The 24,564-nt window shown below is 53.9% G+C and overlaps 2 protein-coding genes across 4 annotated transcripts in view; one reads left to right on the top strand and one right to left on the bottom strand.

Moving 5' to 3' along the window:
- The window catches only part of NR6A1 (nuclear receptor subfamily 6 group A member 1), a 74,565-nt gene extending 58,969 nt beyond the window's left edge, over nt 1-15,596 (bottom strand). For both annotated transcript variants that reach the window (XM_053961943.1, XM_053961944.1), the window contains exons 1-2: nt 15,513-15,596; nt 3,478-3,537 (exon numbers count right to left, since the gene is read on the bottom strand). In XM_053961943.1, coding sequence (XP_053817918.1) covers nt 3,478-3,537; nt 15,513-15,579 — 127 coding nt within the window. In that variant the 5' untranslated portion in view covers nt 15,580-15,596. The remainder of the gene's footprint in view (nt 1-3,477; nt 3,538-15,512) is intronic.
- A 794-nt stretch (nt 15,597-16,390) lies between these two features.
- Nucleotides 16,391-24,002, top strand: OLFML2A (olfactomedin like 2A). Of its 2 annotated transcripts, XM_053962392.1 has the most exons (8): nt 16,391-16,510; nt 20,244-20,507; nt 20,658-20,765; nt 20,875-21,060; nt 21,261-21,522; nt 21,634-21,861; nt 22,015-22,200; nt 22,432-24,002. In XM_053962392.1, the coding sequence occupies exons 1-8, from the start codon at nt 16,445-16,447 to the stop codon at nt 23,031-23,033; spliced, it is 1,902 nt and encodes a 633-aa protein (XP_053818367.1). In that variant the 5' UTR covers nt 16,391-16,444; the 3' UTR covers nt 23,034-24,002. The 2 variants fall into 2 exon arrangements, with proteins under 2 accessions (XP_053818367.1, XP_053818366.1); XM_053962391.1 differs by lacking the exon at nt 16,391-16,510 and having other exon boundaries at nt 16,791-20,507.
- Nucleotides 24,003-24,564: the final 562 nt, after the last annotated feature.

Here is a 24,564-nt window from a genome sequence, read left to right as displayed (position 1 = left end):
ATCCGAGTTCTGCCTCCCAAAACTGTGTGAGGCTGTGCCATTGTCCCACCAGAGAAGGTCAGGATACATCATCCAGCTCCTTCATGAGCAAATCTGAGTGCTAATTAAGAAATGCACAGGGATTTTTAAAGGAGCAGAACATTTGAGGAACTAGTTCAGTTTTAATAATAATAAAAGTGTACCCAATTGGTAAATCTCTCAGTAAAGCATAAACCTACAGTTTTACCATGTTATAGGAAATTAAATTACCAGGTGATAGGAAATTCAACTTCCTCCTGAGTGAGCCAAGCTATGGAACAGCACTGGTCCTACAAAGTGACCAGTGAGAGATGAAAAGGGACTGAACTGTGGGGCTTTGGATTGACAGGGGCAAGAATGGGAGGAAGCAAAGCAGAAAATAGCCATTTAAGGTGCTGCTGCAGAGAACATTCTTCAGGGCTGTGGTGGGCAGGGCCAGCCTCAGTAATACTGGAAAGGTGAGGAGCTGGAGCTGAGTGCCTGGGGCAGGCAGGGACCTTCCTGCTCTGTGGCTGTGCAGGGAGGAGCAGGCATCTCTGCATGACAGACAAACTGGCACTGCAGACAGAAGAGCAGCCTCTCGAGCTGCCCTCCAAGTATTTCCACATGAGTGGCATGACATACCTGTCCCAGAAATGCCCCTGTCTCTGCAGAGTGCGGGGCAGGTCAGGAGGGAGCTCCTGCCGTGCCCCCACGGCACTCAGAGCAGGGATGGTGGACCTCACTCTGCTCAGCAGTGGTGCCAGTCACTTCCCTGGGCAGCAAAGGGTCCAAGCACTTCTCTTACGCCTGGTTTGCTCCCCCAGTTGCTCACAGGATTATCCTGAAGAGCCTGTTCAGACATGCTGTGCTGCCATCCCACAGGAACCCTGTCCCTCTCTGCAGCTCAAGTCAGAACAACTCACCAAGGACTTCTATACTCCAGTTTGGTGAATATTCAAAATATATCTGCTTGCTCTGTTCAAAGACTTTAACTTGTTCAATTTTACACAGGAACAGCTCCAAGTTCAACAGCTACACACTAAACAGACTGAACTTTGCAAAAGTGGAATTTTAGGGAAAATCTCCCCTCTCTCTGATGGCAAAGAGCCCTATTCAGTCACCCACAGCCTGGGTAAGTGTGGTGGCTTGGTACAGGGAATTTACCACAGCAGTGTAACAGTGAACAGCCCTAAAGCATGCTTGCCAAATTGTTTTAACATTATGAAAACAAGACAAATGACTCATTTTTGATGCAGTTTGACATTCTGCCTTTGAAATCTCAAAATTTTCAGCATCCTTGGCAGACTCATTCGGAAGTGAGAGTGCACAATTTGGATTTTTTCCAGAGACATCTTACATGATGTACAAGAAAGCACTTTTGTGTTATTTTAAACAGACATTTCAGCCAACTGGTTTTCCTCATGTATACCTGCATGAAAGTAGAAAATGTAGAAGTCCTGACAGAGGTGTTCATCTTTACTGTGAGGACATGTGAAAATAATTCACTGCAATTACTCTGAATAAGACATTTCAGATAAACAGGGAAAACTACAGTAAAGGGGCCGTTACCCCAGTTTGCCAATGCACAACAAGCCAAAGGCTTGAGCACACATTCCATACCTCTCAAATGCTCTGGATGCACAAATAAGCTTAAAACTTGGGTTCCTACTTAAAAAATCCTCCAGATTTTTTTTTTTTTTGCTTTAATTTTGGTAAGGAGACAGCAAGGGAAAAAAAACTACGGGACGACAGGCATGTTCAGAATGTTTTTAAATCCATGCTTGGGAAGCTTCAGATGTTTGTGTCAGCAACTGTTTGCTGCCTACCAGAGGCACCACCCCGCAGATCCACCTGCCCCAGGGCACATCAGGGTGACACTGAGCACCAACACACTCAGTGCTGCCACCACAGCCATGGGACAGCTGGGGCTGGGGACGTTTGGGACCTGCCCAGCAGGAACTGCCAGGGCTCATCCATCCACACTGGAGGGCTGGGTCATGGTCATGAGTGACCTGAGTGGCCACCAGCACTCACCGGGTGATCGAGAGACAGGGAGACATCAAAAGAACTCGAGGAGCTCGGTTTATTTAGTTTATCAAAAGTTTATATAAATATCTTCATAGGGAACAGACAAGCATTTTTCAGTTTAGCAAAAGATAACAGACATGAAAGCTGTAGCTAGACAAATGCACACTGGCAATAACATACAGTTATTTAAGGGGGGAAAGAGGGTCAGTCAGCTCATGCTGGACAGCCCTGCCCTTTTTCTGCAGATACATTCTGCTGGGAGAATACTGTGGAAAATTTAGTTATGTTTTAATACCTGTCAGTGCACAGGAGTAAACATGAGCTATATCAGGCCACAAAGGTTCAACAGAGCATTAGCCAGTATATCATCATGAACTACACATGTCTCTACATAACAAATTATTCTACATATGCATGTGAAATTACCTGTTTCCATATAAAAGTGATAAACTGCATGAAAACCTAGCTAGATACCAACAAAGATGTGTTTTATTAATCAACAGGCAAGTAACTGCACACATGTTCACAACTGGGAGCCTATCCCCCCGTGCATGCACTCCACAGGGCTGTTCTCACTACAAAGGAAGGAACCAGATTTTCACTCCCATCACACAGGAACCACAGTTCCCCAGTAAAAGTAAGTGCAAGTCCACCAGCACAAAGGCATGTGGAAAGGACCATGTCCTGGCTCTGGGAGGCTTTTAGCAGCTGTGAACATCTGAACATTACTTTGAAACGAGCTGCCAGATAAAAGTCTGCCACATTTGAAAAATCCACAGAGTTCCCAAACAATGAGATGAAAAGTTGCTCTCAATGAGGGGTTCTCAGCCCTGTTAAACACACGGTTCCCCAGTGCCACCAGTCTGACAAGGGCCTGTTGCCATCTAGTGGATTCCCATCGACTGGTCCCTCCACAAAGCCAATGCCACTAGATGGAGTGTTAAGAAAGAATTCTGAATTCCTACTTTTTCAGGTGTCCAGCAGCTCAGGTTTTTCAAAGTGTCAAAAAGTTACAGGCCCAGAATTACCCTGAAATTGAGGAGGATTTCACCAATTGCTCTTGGTTTCATGAGAAATTTCAGGCTATAGATTTTTAAGTGTAATAATGACACACTACAGAAAAATACTCCCATGTCAACATAATTTACATCACCTCAGGGGTTTCTATCACTCATGCAAGGGTCTCCCTCACTGAGATACCTCTGGTGGCAACAGGTTTGACACAGCCTGCATTCTGCTGGTGTAAATAGTGATGTACAGACCTGGTCTGTGCTACTTTAGTGAGAAATACCTCAGCAGCTCTCAGCTATGGGAATCCCCACTTCCATGAACAAATACCAGCTGTAAAACTTCTCCAAGTCTCTACCATGGAATATCAATTCACATCTCTGGATTATCTCAGAATGAGAAATTCTACCTGGTCACACATGGCAAGAAAAGGGTACTTACTGCCCACGGAGTTCACAGGGAGGACAGGAGAGGAGGAACTCATCTGCTCCACATCTGTAGCTAATGGGAAAGTGAAAATGAGAAAGATGTGATGTGCATGTTACCGAGAAGGTTTTACTTTGAAAACTTTCATTTACACTGAAATGGAATACACATGTCTTCAGTCACCCGAGGAAGCTGCTTTGAGGAGCAGGTCATTTTAACAGCATCAGTTCCCCCTTTCAAGGTATTTCTATCATACACATTATCTGTAGATCTGCTTTTCTCAGCAGTCATATTAGTAATTTATAACTTGTGATGGTTTGAGAATATCAATTCAGAGCAACTTCCAGCACAAAGAAAGTCTAAATTATATCAGGTTTAAACTGTATGCAGAGCATTACTGTGAAATGAAAGGACATGATGATCTCCCATCTGTGGCCAGTGAACCTTTAAAAGATTCCTGATCAGAAGAGAGATCCTCTTCCAAAGGCTGGCAAGCTGCTGGAATTTGATCTGGAGCAGCATCAGAAACAAGTGTCTTTAAGCACAAGACACTCCAAAGCTTTATTTTCTAGCAGCTGAAAGAAGAAACAGAACTTCCTGCCTGTGTCTGCCAGTGAAAACCCTCAAAGTCAGAACGTGATCAAAAACAAATGCCAGATTGCCCTCTGTGTTTTGGAAAGGATCCACCTTTCCAGGACTCAAACCAGGAGAAAACCATCTTGCACTAACAGGGCCAGTTTTAACCCAAGATGAGGTGGAGCCAAGATGCATTCTTTGGGCTTGATCTCTCCCAAAAGACCACAGCCCCTCTCAGCACATCACCACCAACACCCAAGTCAAGCAGCTCAGTCTCCATCTCCGTGACTTTGATGCTGGTAGGTCTCACATAATTATATACTGTGTAACTCTTGTTTAGCTCTAAGACCCAATAAATGCAGACTACAAGTTTGCATTCCTAACCACAGAACACAGCCCCAGAAGCACAACTCCAGCCCACAGCCAGGCTTTGCTGCCAGCCCAAATCCTGCCTTTCACATTCTTGCAATTCCCATTTCTCGGGCAGTTCCCTGAGGACCACTGTTTACACTGAAAGTGCAAAGTTCTGCTCTAATTAGGCAAACCACAAACAGAAGTAAACACTTCAGCAGACCATCTTTACAGAACGTGAGAGCAGACACTGCACCACACTGACTAAATCCTGCTGCCCTACTTTGATACCACCCCGAGCCTCCTCGGTGTAGCTACTCAAAGCAGCAGCTTTAGTTCATCATGTTAAACACCAGCCATAGCTGAGAACAGCAACAAACACAATTACAGACTTATTCAGCAGTGCCCTGGCTTGTTCCTGTCCCACTCCCCACTGAATTACCAAGGCATTTACTGCCTAGAACATCTACACATTAATTTATCATCTTGCTTGGCTCTTGCAGCAGTGCTCAGAATGAGCATGTGACATGCTGGCTGCAGACCCCCCAACAGGCTCTGGATTACACTGCACAGGGCTCTGATGTGCTCAGAGAAGAAAAATTATTTTGCATCTTCCTATTTTCCACCTTAAACTATAGTCTCCCTAATTTAGGAACTAGCAAACCATATACTACACATGTTTTGTAAATGAAAAAAAAAAAAAATATTCATATGTAGTACAGCCATTTCAGGTTCCTGGAAAGAGTTTTGTATTTTGCCTACTGAAAGCTACATATGCTTTCACATACATCCAAATGAAGGCAAGCAGTAAGTGCAGGCTGAAGTTACTCTGACTCTTTGGAGAGCAGAGCAGAGTGAGCACACGCTGTTTTTGAGGAGGGCTGAGGGAGCAGCCCAGCAGATGGTCACTGAGGTTACCTGCTGCTGTGGCACACGGAGGTCACTGCCCGGCCCCGGCCAGATGGCACAGGGCAGGCACTCGAGCTGCTGCTGCCAGAGCCAAGGCACTCAGGGCAGTAAGCTACACCTGCCAACATCTGGAATGGCTTATCAAGTATCATTCAAAGAGCAACTAAATAATGCATGTGCCTTCTGAAGAGAGGTTTCTGAGCGGGAAGTGTTTCAAGAGAGGCAGCGCAAATTCTCCAAGTCCTGAAATTTTAGATGTAATGCCACGTTACAGGCTGCAAACAGCAAAGTGTAACTATTTCCCAGCCATGCTTGGAAATTTCAGTTCCTGCTTGGAATGACGTGTTTTACTGACTATTTGTGATATGTTCACCAGCACAGACACCATGCTCACCACCACGCAGCTGCTCAAGCCTGAGGTCAGAATTCCCCCAATGCCCTGCCCTGTGCTGCTGGGAACCACGGCCCGTGCAGGAACCTGGCACAGCTGTGGCATCCAAGAGCAGCAATACATCAACATTGCTGGTCTTGTGCTACTAGTGGCAGATGGTATTTATAACATATTAATCTCAAAATCACACTTTGCTTTTTTTCTAAGTACGTAGAAGCACAACTGCTTATCCTACACCTGGCCTTGAATAGATGGATTTAAAAAATTCTCTCTGTGTAAAAACAGAGCTGTTTATGAAATATGGTAATGCTGGTTTGCTCTCTTACCCATAATCCCCCACCCTTCCCTCCAGCCCTTTTTATCTTTATAATGATACATAATCCATTAAATTCCTAAAAACAATTTGTCTAAGGGAGAGGAGATACGGACTAACAGCCAGACTAAGATTTTGGAAAGTGGTTTGCTCTAAAAGAGGAAAAGGACAGAAGTCTGCTCAGCTATGAAGAGCTGCTGCTGCCAGTACAAGTATTTACCTCCTGACCTCTCTGCCCACTCAGTGAACAGTGCCAATTGTCTTCCTGTATTATATACTGTTTACAAGCCCTGAGTGGTATGAAAGGAATTAATAATTCAGCTCATGGAGCTGATGACCTTTATTGGGGTACCCCTATTTGCTGAGCAGAAATCAAAGCAAAAAGCTCCCTTGAAACCACAGGGTTTCTTTTTAAGAGTTTTTCACTTTACAGTCTAATTTGCCACCATAACATAAATCAATTATTTCTCGTGCTTTAAGCAACAATGCTACCTATTCTCAACCCCTCGATTTCTAACTTCCCATGCATCAAGCCAGGCCTTGTTCTTTGGCTTTTCCAACAGTCTGGTAAACACACTGGCAATGCCAGCATGGAGGATCAGGAACATTTGGGAATAGCAGCAAAAAAGATGATGCCATTTTGAACTCCTCTTGACCTCTGCCTGCCCTTGTCCCTGTTCATGCTAATTGAAGGGGTATATGGGCTACTCCTAGAAATGAACTTAGCCTGAACCTGTGACTCAGCATTGGACTTTGAGGATGGGTTGTGGTGCCCCCTCCCCAGTCTGGAGGAGCTCAGCAGGTGGCACAGGGCAGGTGGCACAGGGCAGGTGGCACAGGGCAGGTAACATAGCACAGGTGGCACAGGGTGCCCTGAGCACTCGGGGATTCCCGAGGTGGGAAGGAGCAGAAGGGGCTGACTCAGGGAGTGCCACCACGTCCCCCGTGCCCAGGATCAATCACACGTGGATCCGTGTGGCACAGGCAGTGCTGCTTGTGGGGCTGCAGGCAGGAGATGTGCGTGGGACAGGATGCTCCAGAGGTGACCCTGCCATGCCCCACACAAGGCACCAAGGGCTTCTGTCGGCCTCGTGGCCATCAGCTGTCACAGGCCCAGCCTGACTCGGCTGTGGGGTTCTCCAGGACCCCAGGCTCTCTGCTGAGCTGCTCCCCAGCCTGCACCATTCCATGGGGTTATCCAGGTCCAGCACTTGATGGTTGTGTCTGTTTAATTTTGAAGTTTCCATCAACCTTTTCCTTCAGGTTACTGAGGTCCTTCTGAACAGCAGCTGTGCCCTCCAGAGTATCAGCCTAGTGTCATCTGCAAGCCTGAGGAGTTTGTCCATCCCACCATCCAGATGGTTGATGAAATTGCTCCACAGTGTTGGCCCCAACACTGACTCCCGAGGACAGTCACAGCATAATGGCCACAGTTAGTGCTTGAACTCGACTGGCACCCTTTGAACAAAACAGCCCAGGTTTTCACCCAAACTGCCTGCTAGGATGACATGGGAGACTGCATCAGAAGCCTTGCCTAATGCTAAGGTTAATGACAAAATTACCCTCCTCACCCATGGATCCAGTCATTTCATCACAGAAGGAATGAGGCTGGTCAGGCACGATCTCTCCCCCTGGTAAACCCACAGCGAATGTTCCCAATTACCTTCCTGTCCTTCAAGTGCCTGGAAATGCCTTTTGGGAGGATTTGCTCCATACCCTTCCCACTGAGGGGCTGAGACAAGCCTGACCAGCCTGCAGTTCCCCAGAGCAGCTACTACTCAGCAGAGCTGAGCTGAAGGTGATTCATTATCCCTTATCAGCTAAATTTTACTATACAGAGACATTCCTCCCCTTTCCCCTACATTGGGTAGAGCTTGTCTCACCTCAGCGCTGAAAACACACATTGTTTGCAGAGAGGAGTGGGAAATAAGGTCATCTCATGATAAATGTTTTTACTTATTTTCATTTACATGGAACACAATCCCAGTTCCTGCTCACCAACAAAGCTGAAAGGAAACCTACACAGAGCCATGTACCTGCACTGTATTCCTCAATACACTCTCTACAAACATTGTTATTTTAAATGCCTGTTTACATTCCAGTAAAATTCTGTCAGCATGCTATCTGATTTATTGATGCCATCAAAAGTCACAGGATTCCTGACGTGCCTCCTGAGGCACAACAATCAAAGCAGAAAGGAGATGCGTGTCGCTGTGGTATCAGCATTACCACATACCTTATGGGCTGGGTTTCCAGAAGCCTCTGTGGTTTCTGGGACAGAGCACAGTGCTCTTCTGGAAAGCTGCTGCTTCCCCGAGAGGTTCAGCAGGCTCTGCTCCCGAAAAATGGGGGGGCTGTGGAAGAAGTGCCCCCAGAGCCAGCTCATGGTAAGAGCAAGACTCAGAGCAGCTCTCAGCCAGCTCATTCCTCTAAAGGGGACTCATACACATTTGGCATCTTATTTCAGACTTTTAGGCTACCAAAAGGGAAAACACAGTCAAGCACCAACGCTTTTTAGAAAAATTATGATGATGAAGAAAAAAGCCTGCCCTAGAAGACAGTGATCACGTCTCTGTTTCACACCCAGTGCCTCTCAGCACGCAGCACCCCAGCCCACAGTCACACTGTCTTTGTCCCTGGGCATGAGATTTTTGCATCTTCTCTACCTGGGGGATGTTTTGGTTTATTCGGGTATTGCCTACCAGGCAGCCCAGCCTACTCCAGTATTGAAAGATCAATTGCATAATCAGTCTGTAAATCTGGTGGAAATTCTTTATTGACTTTTTGATCACTGATAAAGTGTTGGCCAACATAAGGCATACCACTGCAGCAAAATCCATCTAGAGTGCACTGGAATTTCCTACATTAAAAAAAACAGAATTGACTGATATTATACAAGAGATGGTATTTTCTGAAGAGTTACCATCCATGCAGATTAATACTGATCTCCTGCTAAATAACAGTGTGTTATGATATACAGAATATGGCAGAAATGTTGCAAACGAGGCAGCATTCCCAGAGGCAAGGTGTGCTAGACGGGTTAGAAACACCCCTGTAAGGGGACACCTGTCAGTGTGGGAGCAGAGACAGGTGTGGCTCTCATCTTTGTGAGGCCACCAGGATGTGCCTGTGGCTGCAGTAACTGAGCAGTCCTTGAGACTCCAGGTTTTCCTTCCGTTATTGATTCGAGCGTCTTGCTCACGAAATTCAGCGATCAGAGCCCCACGGAGCACGTCCCTGTCACCAGAACAGCATCCCAGGTTTTGCTGGAGTGAAAGGCTCACATTAAGCATTTGGCCTCCCAGGGACAGGGATTACAAACGGGCAGGAATCAAGGGAAATTCGATTCTTTCTCCCCACCTACCTCTCTGCCTACTGTCTTCCATGTTTGCAAACCGTATTAGCTCCTGCTGCTTGCAATTCCAGAAACACTTCCCTTTCTCCTTGGGGCTCATCCCAGCCACATCTGCCTACTGCTGTAATCTCATTTTGCAGGATGCCACATCTCTTAGTAGCTTGTAATTGTGGTAACACATCTAAGCATGTTAGAAAGCACATCAGAAACTGCCTGACAGACAGAAAAATGCTGTTCGGAATAGAAACATCCTTCCTGGTGTTTGGATGTTTGTCTCCACTTGTACTAGAAAACTACCTTAAATGCAGAAAAATATCTACATTTTTAAAGAGAAAGCTCCTAATCTTTTCAATGAGAAATTAATTTTGGATTGAATTTAGTATACACTGCTGCTCTGAAGAACAATCTGACTCTTAAATGACTTTTAATCTAACCTAAATATACAGCAGTTCATGTTTTGCTGATTTCCATGAAAAGACAGTGCACAGTTTTGTCTTTTATAAAATCTATGTTGGAAGACATGTGATTACAAGCTTTACAATTTTAAAATAATTGTTACATACATTTCTGTATTCTTCCTTTAGGTGCTCCACAGATGGTGGTGTTCTGCTTGGGCAGTGGTGGGTGAGGCTGGTCCCCTGCACCCCACCCAGCCACAGACCATGGCCACACCTGAAACATCTCACTCTCCTCAGGAAAAATCATCCCAGCATGATCCACTGTCTGCTGGGCTGAGGGAGATGAGAAAGGCTGTGGCACTGCCATTTATTTTGCCATGATTATGGCATTTCTTATGTAGCAACTATTGCAGAGGTTTTCGTAGGAAAAGAAAAAGCTATAAACAGGTCTCTTGTTCCAGTTTATAACATCTTACTAGAATATTTTGTAGTATTTCTTATTTGAATTTCAAATTATTATTTGAACTCTTACTTGAATTCAAATAATCCCTATCCTAGAATAAAATATCCTACAGATGTTGGCAACTACAGTTCACTTATTATTGAGCAATCTACATATACTTCTTTTAGCATAACCCAAAGACAGAAGAGGTCAAAAACCCAGAAGTGCATTTCTTCCCCAGGACCAGTTTGCAACAGAAGCTGTTTCAAACTTATGTTGTTTCATGAAAAAAGAGCAAAATTTTAAAATTCTGATCTTCTAGATAAAAGCACGCTGCTGCTGGACCTGCCACTTCAGAACATGGAGGTTTGGGAACAGGAAACAAACCCTTCACCTACCAGCTATGGAAAAGAGGTAAATAAAAAAAAACCAATCTACGAACACAACTCAGCATTACTGAAAACAAAACCCTGAGTGCAGGCTGGAGCTGGCGATGCAGCACAGCCCGTGGTGTGCACAGATTGCCTTTTACAAAAGCTGGGTGTAAGTTACCACTTGTGAGTAAGGACCAACACAGCCCCTTCCTTCTGTCCACACGAAGGGACGTTTCTGGCAGGGCCGGCGATCCCTGTTTCCCACATCGTGTGATTGATTGCACTCTCCCCCTTAGAAGAGTTGATTGGTTTCCTGGTGCCAGGAAAATGATTGATGAATATTTCAGGCCATGGGCCTCTCTTCCTGCTGGGTGTCCTTTTCACATGTCTCCAATGGGCCTGGGGATTTTTTTCAAGACTAGGAAGTGTCATTTTTATGGATATCATCCTGTGATAGGGACAGTTCACTGAGCAGAGGCCTTATGTAAATCCAAGTGAAATACTAAAGGTCAGCTCAAGTGTTAAGGTGATGGGCCCAGCTGGCAGTGCCAGGTAAGCAGGAAAGCAGAAGTGGGCAAAGAAAAGCTTCACAAAGCAGCAGCAAACAGGAGGCAGCGAGCAGCCACACCCTGAGCTTGGCACAGCAGCAAACTGGTACCCAACACTGGCACCTTTCCTCAGCTCCCTTCAGTTGTGTACACCACCACGAGTACAGTAAATTTGCAGGTAAGAATAACCCACAGAAAGGGATTTCCTTAGCACTGCTGATAAAACAGGCAGAGGATAGAGAGTCTCCTGGCAAAAGCACTCACAAGACATCTGAAACAACATTCTTAGGAATAATTCTTTGTAAGTATTGCCAAACAACATAAAGCTACAGCTGTGAGACTGAATGAAGAGATTTTTGGAGGACAAGCTGGTGTTTGGCACAGCTTTCAGAGACTCAGAGCTCCTTTACAAACTTTTACTACAACCACGACAGCCGTCATTGGATCACTTGGATTCAGGACCTGAGGGCTCTGCACCAGTTCCCACAGGTAAACCCTGGGCTGCTGAGCAGCAGCTAATCAGAATAAACCCTGCTCTGCCAGGAGCACCACCACAGTGAGCCCCTTCAGACACTGCACCCCACGTTTCCTGCAGCAACAGGAGCCTTTATCCAACACGAGAATCGTCCAAGGGACATCACAGTCCAGATTATGTTCCCATAAAAACCACTGAAGGTGTCCCCTCAAGTTTCACCTGGGATGTATTTCCAGACAAGGACATCACAGCAGTTTGCAGTCAGCCTGGTGTTAGAGCTGCGATAGATTTTTACTGGGTTTGGGTTGTTTTGGTTTTGTTTTTTTCAAAGGAAAAAAGGGCTTTAAAAAATTAATCTTTCCCACTGACCAGACATTTCTCTGAGTTTAAATGTCACCACCTCTACAAGCCTACAGCTGGGATGATTGGGCAATGGAAGGCAGACATGTAACTTGTGCTCTCTGAAGGACGCAGGGTCCACCCTGGGTAAATGAAACCTCCTTATCGAGGTGCTGGGGAGAGCTCACATACCCCAGGCATATACTGCTTTCAAGATAAGTTATTGGCAATCATTTACCAATAAAGAACTTCACTGAGGCCAGCCTCTCCGTGGAGTATTTCCTCTTTCTAACAAAACCTGGACAGAATCATTTTTATCAACACATAAAATCTGGAAGTCTTCTAATTATGTAATTAGAACTGTAATAATTAAGACCAAAGCTAAAGCTCGAAGGGTCCCCTTGTCCCCCAACTTCCCTTTCTCAATTAACTCTGCACAGTGATAACCACTTTGGCTTAAAGGCTAAAAAAAGGACAGGATCAAAAGGCTGGTTTAATACAGCTGGAGGGAAAGAATGCATTTCAGCTCCCCAGCAGCCAACTGATGAAACCCTGGGCCAATTCCCTATGTAAATGACTTAATTAGAATTACCAGATTACACTGCTGAAGGCTTTATTTAAATAGGCAGTTTATCAACAGGATAAACTGTGCTCCCATTCTCACAGAATGCTGGTGTAAATGCATCTGCTCAAAGCTCTACCACGTAGGAGTTGAACAGTAATTCAATAAACCACTGGCACATTTTCCCCACCAAAAAAAAGAAATACCACAAAGGACTTGCCAGAGGCAGGACAGAAAAGACAGCTATTGCTTCCCAACAATCAAGAATTAATCTCCCAGATGGGAAAGTTCCCTCATTTTCTATAATTCAATATCTTTATATTGTTTTATAGCAAAGCAGGGAAAAAATCCTGTGGTTGCAGTGTCACATCACACACTGCAGCTGCTCAACATACAGCACTAGTCCTGGGCTCAGCACAAAAAGGCATGCATAAACCCATTTTCCTGATTAATGATCTACAGAAGCCATCAATACCAAATTCCAACTTTATACCAAGAGGTATTTTTCCATCTTTACCATCAAGTCAAAGAAAGGAGTTAAGTTGTTCCTAAATGACAAGTCTTTCATTTCCCATCACAGAACTGAGAAAATAATGCATAGGATTCTGAACTATTATTATTTACAAAAGCAAGAAACATCCACATTCAACAGGCCAACACTGAGCTGAAATAACACTGTAGCTTCTTGTTTATTCAGAGACATTTGACTTCAGCAGCGTTGCCATTCGACAACTCCATTTGTTTTTCTTCCTAAATCTTCAAAGAAATGTTTATAGCAAGTAAACTAAGACCCAACTATATCAATGAAATAGTCTTTGTTAAGCAAAGGCTTATCTCATCAGATGCAAAGCAACCAAGCATAAAGAACCGCTAAAAATGTCAGTGTGCGCCAGTAAAGTTTGGGAATGCTGTGGAAAAGGGAAGGGATGCAGGCAAAGGGATTTTTCTTTGAAAACCTTACATTCTTTGTGCTCTGACAACTTTCCTCTTTTCTCTGGTATGAAGTTTATCCAGATCAGCAATCTGCCCATCTGAAGCTCTGATCGTTTTACGGGAACACAAAATTCAAGTTTTCTTCTTAGTTTTCTGATAAATCCAAGACCACAGTACACAACAAAGCGTCCAAAGCTACTTTAATTCAAGCTAATCTGTTGTGTCCTTGTTTTAGCTAAGACATAAAATAATTAAAACTACATAAAAACATCGTATCTCACTCACAGAGGAAAAAGATGCCAACTGAAGCTACAGCAAGACTGATCTTAAATGGGACCCTATTGAGAAATAATTGCTACTACTGCAGGAAAAATTAATGCCTTAATGAAATTGCTTTAAAAAAAAACTGGTTTTAGGAGTTGCTATTGATTTGCTCAATGACAAAATATGTTTCTTACATGGAAGAGGAAGTACTCAAATTGGCAAGGGAAAACCATCCTCTTATGTTCTATGAACGTCAAGTGTCCCCTCAAATAATGAGGCTGCAATTGCCTGTAACTGCTGAAATAAAACTACACCTCTGCATTTCAAAGTTGTCCTGAGGCTTCTCTCACTGAAGGCGCCAATAAACTTGCAGCAGTTTACTCCGGGTTAGCACAGAAGCCACGTGCACAGCTTAAGTTCATTAATGATTTTAACATTAACATTTTAACATCAAGAATACAGTCTGACTTTTATACCTCTGTCCTCACACAATTTTCACTGGTTTTGTTAAAAGACTGTTCCTCAACGTATCAAAAGTACCGTGAATCTTTCTTAAGAAAACGAAATATTCAGAGTCCTCATTTGCCATTATCATTTGCAGGTATTTTATAAAATCATGAATTAACAACCCAATCTTTCCTGCTCCTCCCCCAGAGGCTTTAGAAAGACTGAAGGTCAAGCAATGTCTCAACACCGCACCAGTATTTCACATTTTTGAAGGCAAAGTAGTAAAAGGTTGTTACATCACCCATTCAAAAGACTAACCACAGCCACAGGTACGTCTGTCACAAGAAACAGCTACGCAAGAAACTCTTAAAGCTAATCTGATTAATCAAAAGAGATTTCCCTCAAAATCCCGCATCTGTGGGAAAAACAGCAAATGCGGACAAAGCATTAATTCTGCTGTACTCTTAGGGACACTAAAGCAACAGACACTTCACAAATTAAATCAGAAAGTTCAAAAAGTATTAAGGCTATATTAAAGCATTAAGAGTGCTATTAGAGTGCTATTAAAGTATTTAAGAGTATTAAGTGTCTTTCATCCAATTGGACATCTAATCAAGTGAGGAGGAATAAAGAGCTTCCAGGGACAACTGAACATTACACATCAGGGCAGGTACAGAAATGCCCATTTCTGCAGTTCCCACACTGCCTATCTTTTGGTACCGCCTGTATCTCGAAAACCGAGGATGCTGCCTGATAAAAAGCCTCTTTTGTCTGAGCAAACCCTTTGTAGAGAAGCCGAGTACCTTAAGATGGTAAAATGCAATTGTAAACCATAAAAATTGGCAGGGACATTCAAGTGCAGATGCGGCATCTGCATACGGGAAGTGTAAAAGGGTCCCAAATGGTGCCCATAAACCCCGGGCAGGGACCGGCTCACAGGGGCTGAGCCAAGACACCCGCGGGGCACCGGGAGCAGCCGCGGGGCACGGCCGGGACACGGCGGGCGGTACCGGGACCCGCGGGGCAGCCCCGGGACACGCGCCCGGAGCGCTCGGACCGGCCCGGCAGCGGCCCCGCGCACCCCGCAACGCCGCGGCCGCACGGGGGAAAGGCGATTTCTGCGAGACGAGCTCCACTCGCAGGACACGCCGCCCCGTCCGAGGGGACCCGCTGCGGGCGGCGACCCCCGCCTGCCCCCCGAGCCCCGAGCGGGTCCCGGCGCCCGGCCCGGGGCAGCGGGGCCGGGCGGGCAGCGGCCCTTTGTTGTGCCCCGCGGCCGCGGAAAGTTGCGGGGCCGCATCGGGCGGGCGGAGCCCCCCGGTAGCGCCGGCCCCGCGCCCCCGGCCCGCCCGGACCCCTCGCGCTGCACTCACCGCTGCGGGGCGGCCCCTTGCTGGCGGCGCGGGGCTCCGGCAGCTCCGCGGGCGGCTCCAGCTCCATGGCGGCGCCGGGGCCGCGCCGGGCCGCGCCGGGGCTCGGCGGTCTCAGCGGCCCCGGCGGCCGCGCTGCCCCATGGCCGCTCGGGCGCTGCTGACAGCCAGGGCCGCGCCGCGCTCGGCCGGGCCGGCCGCGCTCCGCCCCCCCGGGGCACCACGGGAGCCGTAGTCCGAGCGCCGCCCGCGGGGAGCCGCGGCCCGGCCCCGACGGCCGCGCCCCCGGCCCGCCCCGCCCCGCGGGCTCCGCGGCCCGGCCCGCCCCGGCTCCCCCCGGCCGGTGCGCCGGGAGCGGCGGGGCGCCAGGGGGCACCCGGCGGGCCGAGCCCCGAGCGCTGCCCGCGGCACCGCGCACCGGGAGGGGGGAACGCGGGCGCCGGGCGACGCGGCGCTGCGAGAGGGGCGAAAGCGGGCACGGGCACGGGGCATAGCCCGGGGAAAGCGCACAGCCCCGGCGAGGGTCCGGGCGGGCTCGCCGGGGACGCCGCCTCCTCAGAGGAGGGGAGCGGCCAGCCCGGGGAGGGACGGGCAGCGCCGGCGCGGGGCACGGCCGGGACACGGCGGGCGGTACCGGGACCCGCGGGGCAGCCCCGGGACACGCGCCCGGAGCGCTCGGACCGGCCCGGCAGCGGCGGCACCGGGCAGCCCCCGGGGCAGCGGGAGCCCCGAGGCGGGCACGGCCGGCTCCACCCGGGGGGAACGCGCCGCCCCCGCGCCGCGGCGCCGCTGCTGGGGCCGGTGCCGCCGCCGGGACGGGGCGGGGCGGGACGGGACGGACGGGCGGACGGGACGGGCGGCTCCTCCCCGCCGCCGGGACGGGACGGGCCGGGCGGAGCGGGCGCTCGGTACGGGCGGTCACCGCCGCTCTCGCCATGCGGGCGCTGCTGCTCCCCGCGCTCCTGCTGCCGGCGCTGGCCGCGGTGCGCGGCGCCGCCACGGTAAGGACGGGCCGGACCGGCACCGGCAGCGACTGGGCTCGGGAGCGGGATCGCGATCGCGGCTCCGAGCGATCGCGGCGGTGGTCGGGAGCGGGCAGGGGCGGCCCCGTCGCCGCGGGACCGGCCCGGTTTCCCCGGCGATCGCTGCTCTCTGTGCCCCGGCGGAGCGGCGGGGGCGCGGCCCGACACGGGCAGCGGGCGGGGGTCCCGGGAAGGGCCGGGGTTCGGGCTCCGGCGCTCCCATCGCGGCGGGGGTTCGGCGCAGGGGATGACCCGGGCTGTGGGCGCGTTCGAGCCGTTGGAAGGTGCCCAAGCCCCGGCGCTGCGGTGATGGGCGCTGCAATGAGCGACTCCGTGCCAGAGAGAGCAGCCCAGACAAGCCCATCCCCGCGGGGATGGGGAGCAGGAGCGGGACCGGGCTGCGGGGGGAGCCAGCCTCCCCCGTGCATCCAGGAGCCCTCGGTTCCAGCTGGAAGACGTCTCCCACGGGGTCAGTGGCCGGAGCGGGGCCGGAGCAGGGACACCGGCACCCAGCCCAGAGGAATGGCGGTGGGAGCAGCTACTGCTAGGATCACCAAATGTTAAAAAGACAGGGTTTTCCAAGACATTTGGGGGAAAACGACGCTAACACAGCTGTTGTCGGGCAGCACTTAGCTTGGAACAGATATCCGAAGCCTGGAATGCCCTGTTGCTTGGGTTCCCGGCGGGGTGCCAGGGGTGATGCTGGCAGGACTCAGCGATCCACGCGGTGCCGTCTCCCTCCCCGCAGGTGCTGCCTGCTGTGCTCAGAGGTGTTTTCTCCATTCCTGCCGTTGGATGAGATCCCAGCGGTGGGCATGCGTGTGCCACACAAGCGCTTGGCATGGCTGTGTCCCTGTGACCAGCACGGGACGCCCAAGCAGCGCCAGCGCCCGGGGCCTGGCTGCCGTCAGCCACGGCCCAGCCCTGCCACCAGCACCGTTCTGCCTCGGCTGCAGGATGTGTTTGACACTTTGTGCCAAGCCTGGGAGGAGGAGGAAGAGGAGGGTGACATGGTTTCCCTACCGTGACGGGGACATGCCTTCCAGCAGCTGTGCCAGAGGCGTGCGGTGTGGCAGCTTATCGACACAGCGTGTTTTCCTCCGAGACGAGTCCTCTGGCAGCAGCCAAGGGACAACTTAAAAGCTGGCCAAGGGTCATTGTCAAAGGTCCCGCTTTCTCCAAATAATGTCACAAACTCTGTGCTCACATGGATACTCTTGCAAGAGGTCCCGGAAACCGGGAAAATTATCCAGCTCGTAAAACTTGCAGTGAGGAAACCCTCAGCAAAGTGCAGGGACACTCTCCCACACCAGCCATAGGCCTGCAGCCCCTGGGGAGCTGGGACCCGCTCGGGAGGAGAGGCAGCAGCCACCCGCCAGCACCCTGGGCTGGGGTCTGCAGCGAGTGGGGGATCCAGGGAAAGAATCACCAGAGCCCCTGCAGGGCTCCATCAGCCCCCGACACAGGTTTCTCGGGGAGCTCACAGATTCCCACCTGGAGAAAGCAGAGCAGCACGGGCTGCCTTCTGCACTCACATCCCCAATCACCTGTGCGCTGCTGGGGACAGGGTCTGTGCGTGCCCTGGTGTGGGTTGTCCCCTGCAGAGCCGGGCACGGGCGGGCACGGGCTGACAGAGGCACCCACCCAGCCGAGGGACCGCGGTGGGCGACCCTCACAGCGTCTCCCCGCGTGGGAGCCTGTTTTTTAATAGTTCCTTCCTTATGGGCTTTTCTGTATAAATAGAACGAGCAGTTCCTGTTTAGGGAAGCTGGCAGACGGCACAGCGAGGTTTAGTGTTACGGCCCCACGTGAAGGTGGGCGGCGGCCCGGGCACGGTGCAGAGACACCCGCAGCGCGTTTGCCCACGCGGGACGGACGCGGCCGGAGCCGGGCGGGTCTCTGGGAAGGGGCTGGCTCTTCATGCCGTGGGAGAGGTTCTGTGCGGCGGACACCTCCACGATGGGCAGTGTCACAGCTGCTCCGGTGGGTTCGCTGCTCCGGGCACCCCCCTGCTCAGCCCAGCCTCAGCGGGACATGCCTCCCAGCACAGCGTGCCGGGGCCGAGGGAGGGGTTGCACAGCCCAGGGCCACCTGCTCCCTCAGGATCGAGCTTCCAGCACAGGCAGCTGCAGCCCTGACCTCCAGAAGGTGCTGGGAGCAGGCGGGGTCACAGCATGTGCCGGGGTCGGGCTGTGCTGCCGCAGTGGCACCTTCACCGGTGGCTGGTGCTCTGGGTGCTGGGGGACCCCAGCTCGGAACTGAAGTGGGCCTCCAGTGGGGAGGATCCCTCATGGGATTCCCGCGGGGATGCGTGCTCACCGGCAGCGCCGTGCACACGGGTGGGCGCTGCCCGCGGCCGGGACAGCGCAGCTCCGGCGCTGCCGGCTGTGCGCAGCGGGGCCGGCAGCTCACGGCCGGGCTGGGAATCGTCCTGCCTGTTTGCACAAGTGCCGGCGTGGCCTTGGGGGAGGTCAGGGGCCCCGGGGACGTGCGAGCCCGGCGAGGTGGTGTTTGGGGAGGGGGTCCCTGCCCCGCTCCCTGCTGAGAGCTTGATTAGATTCTGCTCAATTTACAGCCCTTTGGCTCCCTGGTGTTTCCCTTCAGCCAGCAGGACCTGGTTTCCCTTTGAACGAAAGAGGGTTTTTTGAAATGCAAAATGTGTGAAGTTTTGCAGCCCTTCAGAAAGGGGAGGAAGCCTCTGGCCTGTGCGGGCTGTGGGGAGCTGGGGGTCCGTGCCCAGGTCAGGGAGCGCCACTGCCCCGGTGCCACCAGCGCAGCAGCCCCGCGGCGCAGGAAGGAGGATCCCTGCGCGGCCGTGGGTGCTGCCTTGTGGCAGGACATGGGCCCCGTGGGCCTCTGCCCTTTCCCACGCCGCTCTGCGCTCCGCTGTGGTCCGGGGAGGACCGGGAGCCAGAGCTCAACTTGTTTCCCAGCTCTGCCACCGTTCTGTTTCCCAGGATGAGTCAGAGTCCCTGTGGGCAGAGCCCTCTCCCTCCGGGGTCACCGCACTGCCTCTCCCTGCTCCCCCGGCGCTTGGAGCAGGCACATCCCCGCCCGTGGGACACCCAGAGCGGCCTGGCCATGCTCCTGCCAGCCCAGGGGTCCCCCGCAGGTGCACAGCTGGTGGCAGGGGGTGGGAGGGACTCAGCTCCCCTGTTCCTGAGCACAACGGGAGAAATGAGCTAAAGCGGCCGAAAAGCACCCTGGGCTCTGTAGCGTGAATCAGGGCCATGTGTGGGAACAAGGGAGTCCTTGAGCCTGTGCCTCGGGCCATCGCGGCAGACTGAGGGGCCGAGCTCACCCCGAGGTGGCTGCATGTCACCACAAACAAGGAACCCTGTGTGGGCTTGCAGCCGTGCCGTGGGGGCACAGAGGCGCTGCTGGGTCCTCTTGCCACCATCCCTGCTCACTGAGGTCTTGCTGGAGGCTGGGAAGCAGCCACAGAAACGAGACTGAAGTACCTGGGCCACAAAACACCGCAGGGATGAGCAGCTCCCTGGGCTTTGTCTCTGTCAGCCCGGCTGCAGAGCGGTGGGACAGGGTGCTCTGGAGCAATGCCTCACACTCTTTGGGGCGCAGCCATGAGCCCCAGGGGCAGTGGGAGATCCCTGGGCAAGCAGCACTGGGGGAGTTGGCTGTGATGGTCTGCTGGGGTTGGCGAGGCCCTGCGGGACACCCGGGTGGGGCACCGGGCTCATCACGTGTCCCGCAGGCTCTGGGTGACGTGGACCAGGTCCGGATGACCTCAGAGGGCTCCGACTGCCGCTGCAAGTGCATCCTGCGGCCGCTCAGCAAGGACGCCTGCAGCCGCGTCAGGAACGGCAGCGCGCGCGTGGAGGATTTCTACACCGTGGAGACGGTGAGCTCGGGGGCTGACTGCAAGTGCTCCTGCACCGCGCCCCCCTCCTCACTCAACCCCTGTGAGAATGAGTGGAAGATGGAGAAGCTGAAGAAACAGGCCCCTGAGCTCTTCAAGGTATCTGTGGTGTGGTGGGAGTGGGGGCCAGACCCCCTCCCCAATCTGCGCCGCCGTGCCCCTGCCCTGTGCCCTGTGCCCTGTGCCCTGTGCCCTGTGCCCTGTGCCCTGTGCCTTACCCCAGGCCCCATCCCTGCGTCCCCTCTGCAGCTGCAGGCCATGGTGGACCTGCTGGAGGGAACGCTGTACAGCATGGACCTGATGAAGGTGCACTCCTACATCAACAAGGTGGTGGCACAGATGAACACGCTGGAGGAGGTGAGCGAGCTCCAGCAGCCCTGTCCCCGCAGTGCTCCCCAGTGCAGAGCTCAGGACTGTCTGTGAGCTCCCTGAATGGGGCTCCAGCCTCTCCTCCCCTCTCCTGCAGACCATCAAGACCAACCTGAGCAGGGAGAATGACTTCATGAAGGAGAGCGTCCAGCACCTCACCGACCAGATGAAACGCTACGAGAACTACTCTGACATCATGATCAGCATCAAGAAGGAGATCTCCAACCTGGGCTACCAGCTGCTGCAGAAGGATGCGGCTGCCATCCCCGAGAGCAAGGCACAGGTACCCCAAGGCACAGGTACCCCCGGGGCCCGGTCCCATGCAGGCACAGCGGGCGCTGCCAGGGACAGGCAGGGCCAAGCTCCCCCAGGCTTGTGGGGGATCCTTGGGGTAACCCCTGGGCCGCTGCCTGTGCCCACGGTGGTGGCAGGGAAGAGTAGGGCACGGGAGGGAAGGGGGTCCGACCAGGCTGTGCCCCCCAGGACACGACAGGTGGCCGAGAGAAGGAGGCAGGACGGTACCCCAGCACCCGCAAGGCACTGGGGGACAGGGCAGGCCCCCGAGCGCCCAAGGAGAAGCCGCTGAAGCCCGAAAAGCCCAAAAAGGAGAACACCAAGGCCAGGGCGGGGTCACAGCCCACGGCCAAGCCCAAGCCCCTGGCGCAGCAGCAGACTGTGGTCCGAGGCATCACGTACTACAAGGTCGGGCAGGCGGGAGCGGCGGAGGGTCCGGCCGGCAGCCGCGGTGAGTCCGGAGGCAGGGCAGGGATGGGGGGCTGGGAGGGCACCTCTCACCGAGGCGGGGGGCCAGGGCCTGCCCTGCAAACACAGTAACCCCCAGCTCATCTCCCCACAGAGGGCCCTGTGAGAGGGGCAGCTGCGTCAGAGCAGCAGGAGGACAGGGGCCCCCTGCCCCCCTCAGCTGAGGGCACCCCAGCCCAAGCTGTTGCACAGACAGAGACCACCGTGCCCAGCACCACGGCTGCGCCCAGCACCGCCCCGGCCCCCCGCAGCACCACCCGCAGCCCCCCCGGCCCCGGGCAGGGCTCTGACAGCACCGGGGACCCCGAAACACCGAACAGAGGTGGGTGAGTGGCTGGCAGAGGGCACCCAGCCCCGTGTCCCCGCTGGCCGTGGCCAGGCTAAGCCAGCAGGAATCTGCCACGGGGAAGGAGCAGCAGGAGTCAGCTGCCTGGGGTAGGGATAAGCCTTCCTCTTCCTCCCTCTCGGCACCCAGTGAAGGAGGTGGAGTGCGAAGGCACTGTCGAGTCCGTGGAGCCCCCCACGGAGCAGCACAGCTACGGGCGCAATGAGGGGGCCTGGATGAAGGACCCGGCAGCCAAGGATGACCGCATCTACGTCACCAACTACTACTATGGGAACAGCCTGGTGGAGTTCAGGAGCCTCGACAGCTTCAAGCAGGGTGAGGGGCAAGCGGCCGAGTGGGCACAGGGGTCCTGGCTCCTCCTAGGTGGGTGTGCAGTGCTGTGTGACACCAGCTGTGCTGGGCCCTGGGGTGCTGGGCAGCTGAGGGGACCATCCAGAGGGCAGCAAGGGTGACACAAGTCCCCTGCTGCTGCCAGCATGCTCTGGCCATCGTGCATGGGACCCCTGTGCTGAGGAGGGTCTCAACACCTCTCCCACCCACTCGCAGGCCGCTGGAGCAACCTCTATAAGCTGCCCTACAACTGGATTGGCACCGGGCACGTGGTGTACAAAGGGGCCTTCTACTACAACCGTGCCTTCACCAAGAACATCATCAAGTATGACCTGAAGGAGCGGTACGTGGCAGGCTGGGCGCAGCTCCACGACGTGGTGTACGAGGACACGACGCCCTGGAAGTGGAGGGGCCACTCGGACATCGACTTCGCTGTGGATGAGAGCGGGCTTTGGGTCATCTACCCCTCGGTGGACTATGACTACTCCCAGCAGGAGGTGATCGTCCTCAGCCGACTGGACCCCGTGGACCTCTCGGTGCGCAAGGAAACCACCTGGAAGACGGGGCTGAAGCGCAACACGTACGGGAACTGCTTCATCATCTGTGGCATCCTCTATGCTGTGGACACCTACAGCCAGAAGGAAGGGCAGATCTCCTACGCCTTCGACACGCACACAGACACGGAGGCAGAGCTCCGACTGCCCTTCCTCAACCACTACTCCTTCACCACGCAGGTCGACTACAACCCCAAGGAGAAGGTGCTCTACGCCTGGGACAACGGCCATCAGATGACGTACGGGCTCCGCTTCGTGGTCTGAGTGCCCGGGCGGGTCCCACTGCACTCCTGTGCCCACCCTGCGCCGTGCCTGGCTGGGGCACCCTGACGCAGCCTGGCCCTGGCACCCCAACTCCAGCCAGGGCTGTGGCAAGAGCCCCAAAACCTTCCCCATCTGCTATGGCCATCACCTGCACCGTGCCCACTGTGCTGCAGGGCAGGGAGAGCACATGAGAGCAGCCCCCAGCAGACCCCCCTGTGACAACGTGGCCCCCGGGGCCGTGGCAGCTCGGCCAGCATCGCCTTCCCGGGGGGCACAGAGAGGAGCCCAGCCCCGCATCCCTCTGCCACCGCCCGCCCTGCAGCAGCGCACTGAGCACCTCCTGCACTGCCCCCAGCCCAGCCACGCTCCCCGCACGCCCGCCGGGACCGCGTGTGCCATCACTGCCAGCCGTGCCAGTGCCGGGACAGCCCCGTGCCCTGCCTGCACCCAGCCCCGTGGGGCGGGCGGGCCCCCTCACTGCCAGGCGCCAGGAACAGGTGCCAGTCGCTATTTTAGGAAGTGTGATTAAGATGCCTTTGCTTTTGCTGATCATGAGTTTGTTATTTAAATGCATTCACTGGAGCCGTGCAAGTCCCCTTCGGCAGCAGGCGTGGAGGAGCCTGCCTGGGGTGTCCTGCCCGCGCAGCCACCCGCACGCCTGCCCTCACACCTGCCCTCAGCCCTGCCCTCAGCCCTGCCCTCAGCCCTGCCCTCACACCTGCCCTCAGCCCTGCCCTCACACCTGCCCTCAGCCCTGCCCTCAGCCCTGCCCTCACACCTGCCCTCAGCCCTGCCCTCACACCTGCCCTCAGCCCTGCCCTCACACCTGCCCTCAGCCCGCGCCCAGCACGGGACAGGGCAGCCCTCGGGCCGCTCGCTCTCCGTGCGAGGCAGAGCGAGGGGCTGCGAGCGCTTGGCTTGGTTTTGGTCATTTTAGACATGAACAGTACTAAAACATAACAGATGTGAGAGCGGGCCGCCTGTGTTGTCATTTGTCCTGGAGCTGGGCAGGGAGGAGTGGGCAGGGTGGGTGCTCTCCATCCCCATCCCTCGCTGTCCCTGTCCCTCGCCATCCTTGTCCACTGACCCCACTTCCATGGCCAGGAGTGCCAGGGGTTGCTGTCACAGCTGTGGCACACCTTGCAGGCACATCTGCCCAGAGCGGACACCCCGCGTTCCCCCAGCAGCAGCAGCACGGTGCCACGGCAGAGCAGGGGCAGGAGGGTCCCGGGACAGACCCGGGACAGCAGCCCCTGCGGGACCTGGCGAACAGCTTTGGCACTGTCCAGCCTGAGCTGATCCCGAGGGCCGCCGGGAGCCGAGGCGAGAGCAGCTGAGCGTGGGCACGGCGAGCAGCTGCCCTGACCTGCTCCGAGCTTGGCAAGCGCGGAGCTGCCGGGGGGCCCGGCTGGGAGCAGCCCCCGCGCCCGGCGCCCTCCCGTTCGCGTCCGTGTGCGCGGGGCAGCGTCCGCTGGGCCCCGCCGGGCCCCGCACACACCGGCTGCCGGCCGCGGGCACCCCGTGCTGCGGG

The sequence above is a fragment of the Vidua chalybeata genome, chromosome 21 (genome assembly GCF_026979565.1).
Source record: "Vidua chalybeata isolate OUT-0048 chromosome 21, bVidCha1 merged haplotype, whole genome shotgun sequence".
In the NCBI taxonomy this organism is placed as follows: domain Eukaryota; kingdom Metazoa; phylum Chordata; class Aves; order Passeriformes; family Viduidae; genus Vidua; species Vidua chalybeata.
Note: the sequence above shows the minus strand (reverse complement) of the source record. Positions and strands in the feature narration are given on the sequence as shown.

Excerpts from the sequence above, each read along its gene's own strand:
- OLFML2A (XM_053962391.1), top strand. The coding sequence starts at position 20,016 with ATGAGCAGCTCCCTGGGCTTTGTCTCTGTCAGCCCGGCTGCAGAGCGG. Across the intron at positions 21,523-21,633 it reads GGGTCCGGCCGGCAGCCGCG|AGGGCCCTGTGAGAGGGGCA; the intron begins GTGAGTCCGGAG and ends ATCTCCCCACAG. Across the intron at positions 21,862-22,014 it reads CCCCGAAACACCGAACAGAG|TGAAGGAGGTGGAGTGCGAA; the intron begins GTGGGTGAGTGG and ends CTCGGCACCCAG.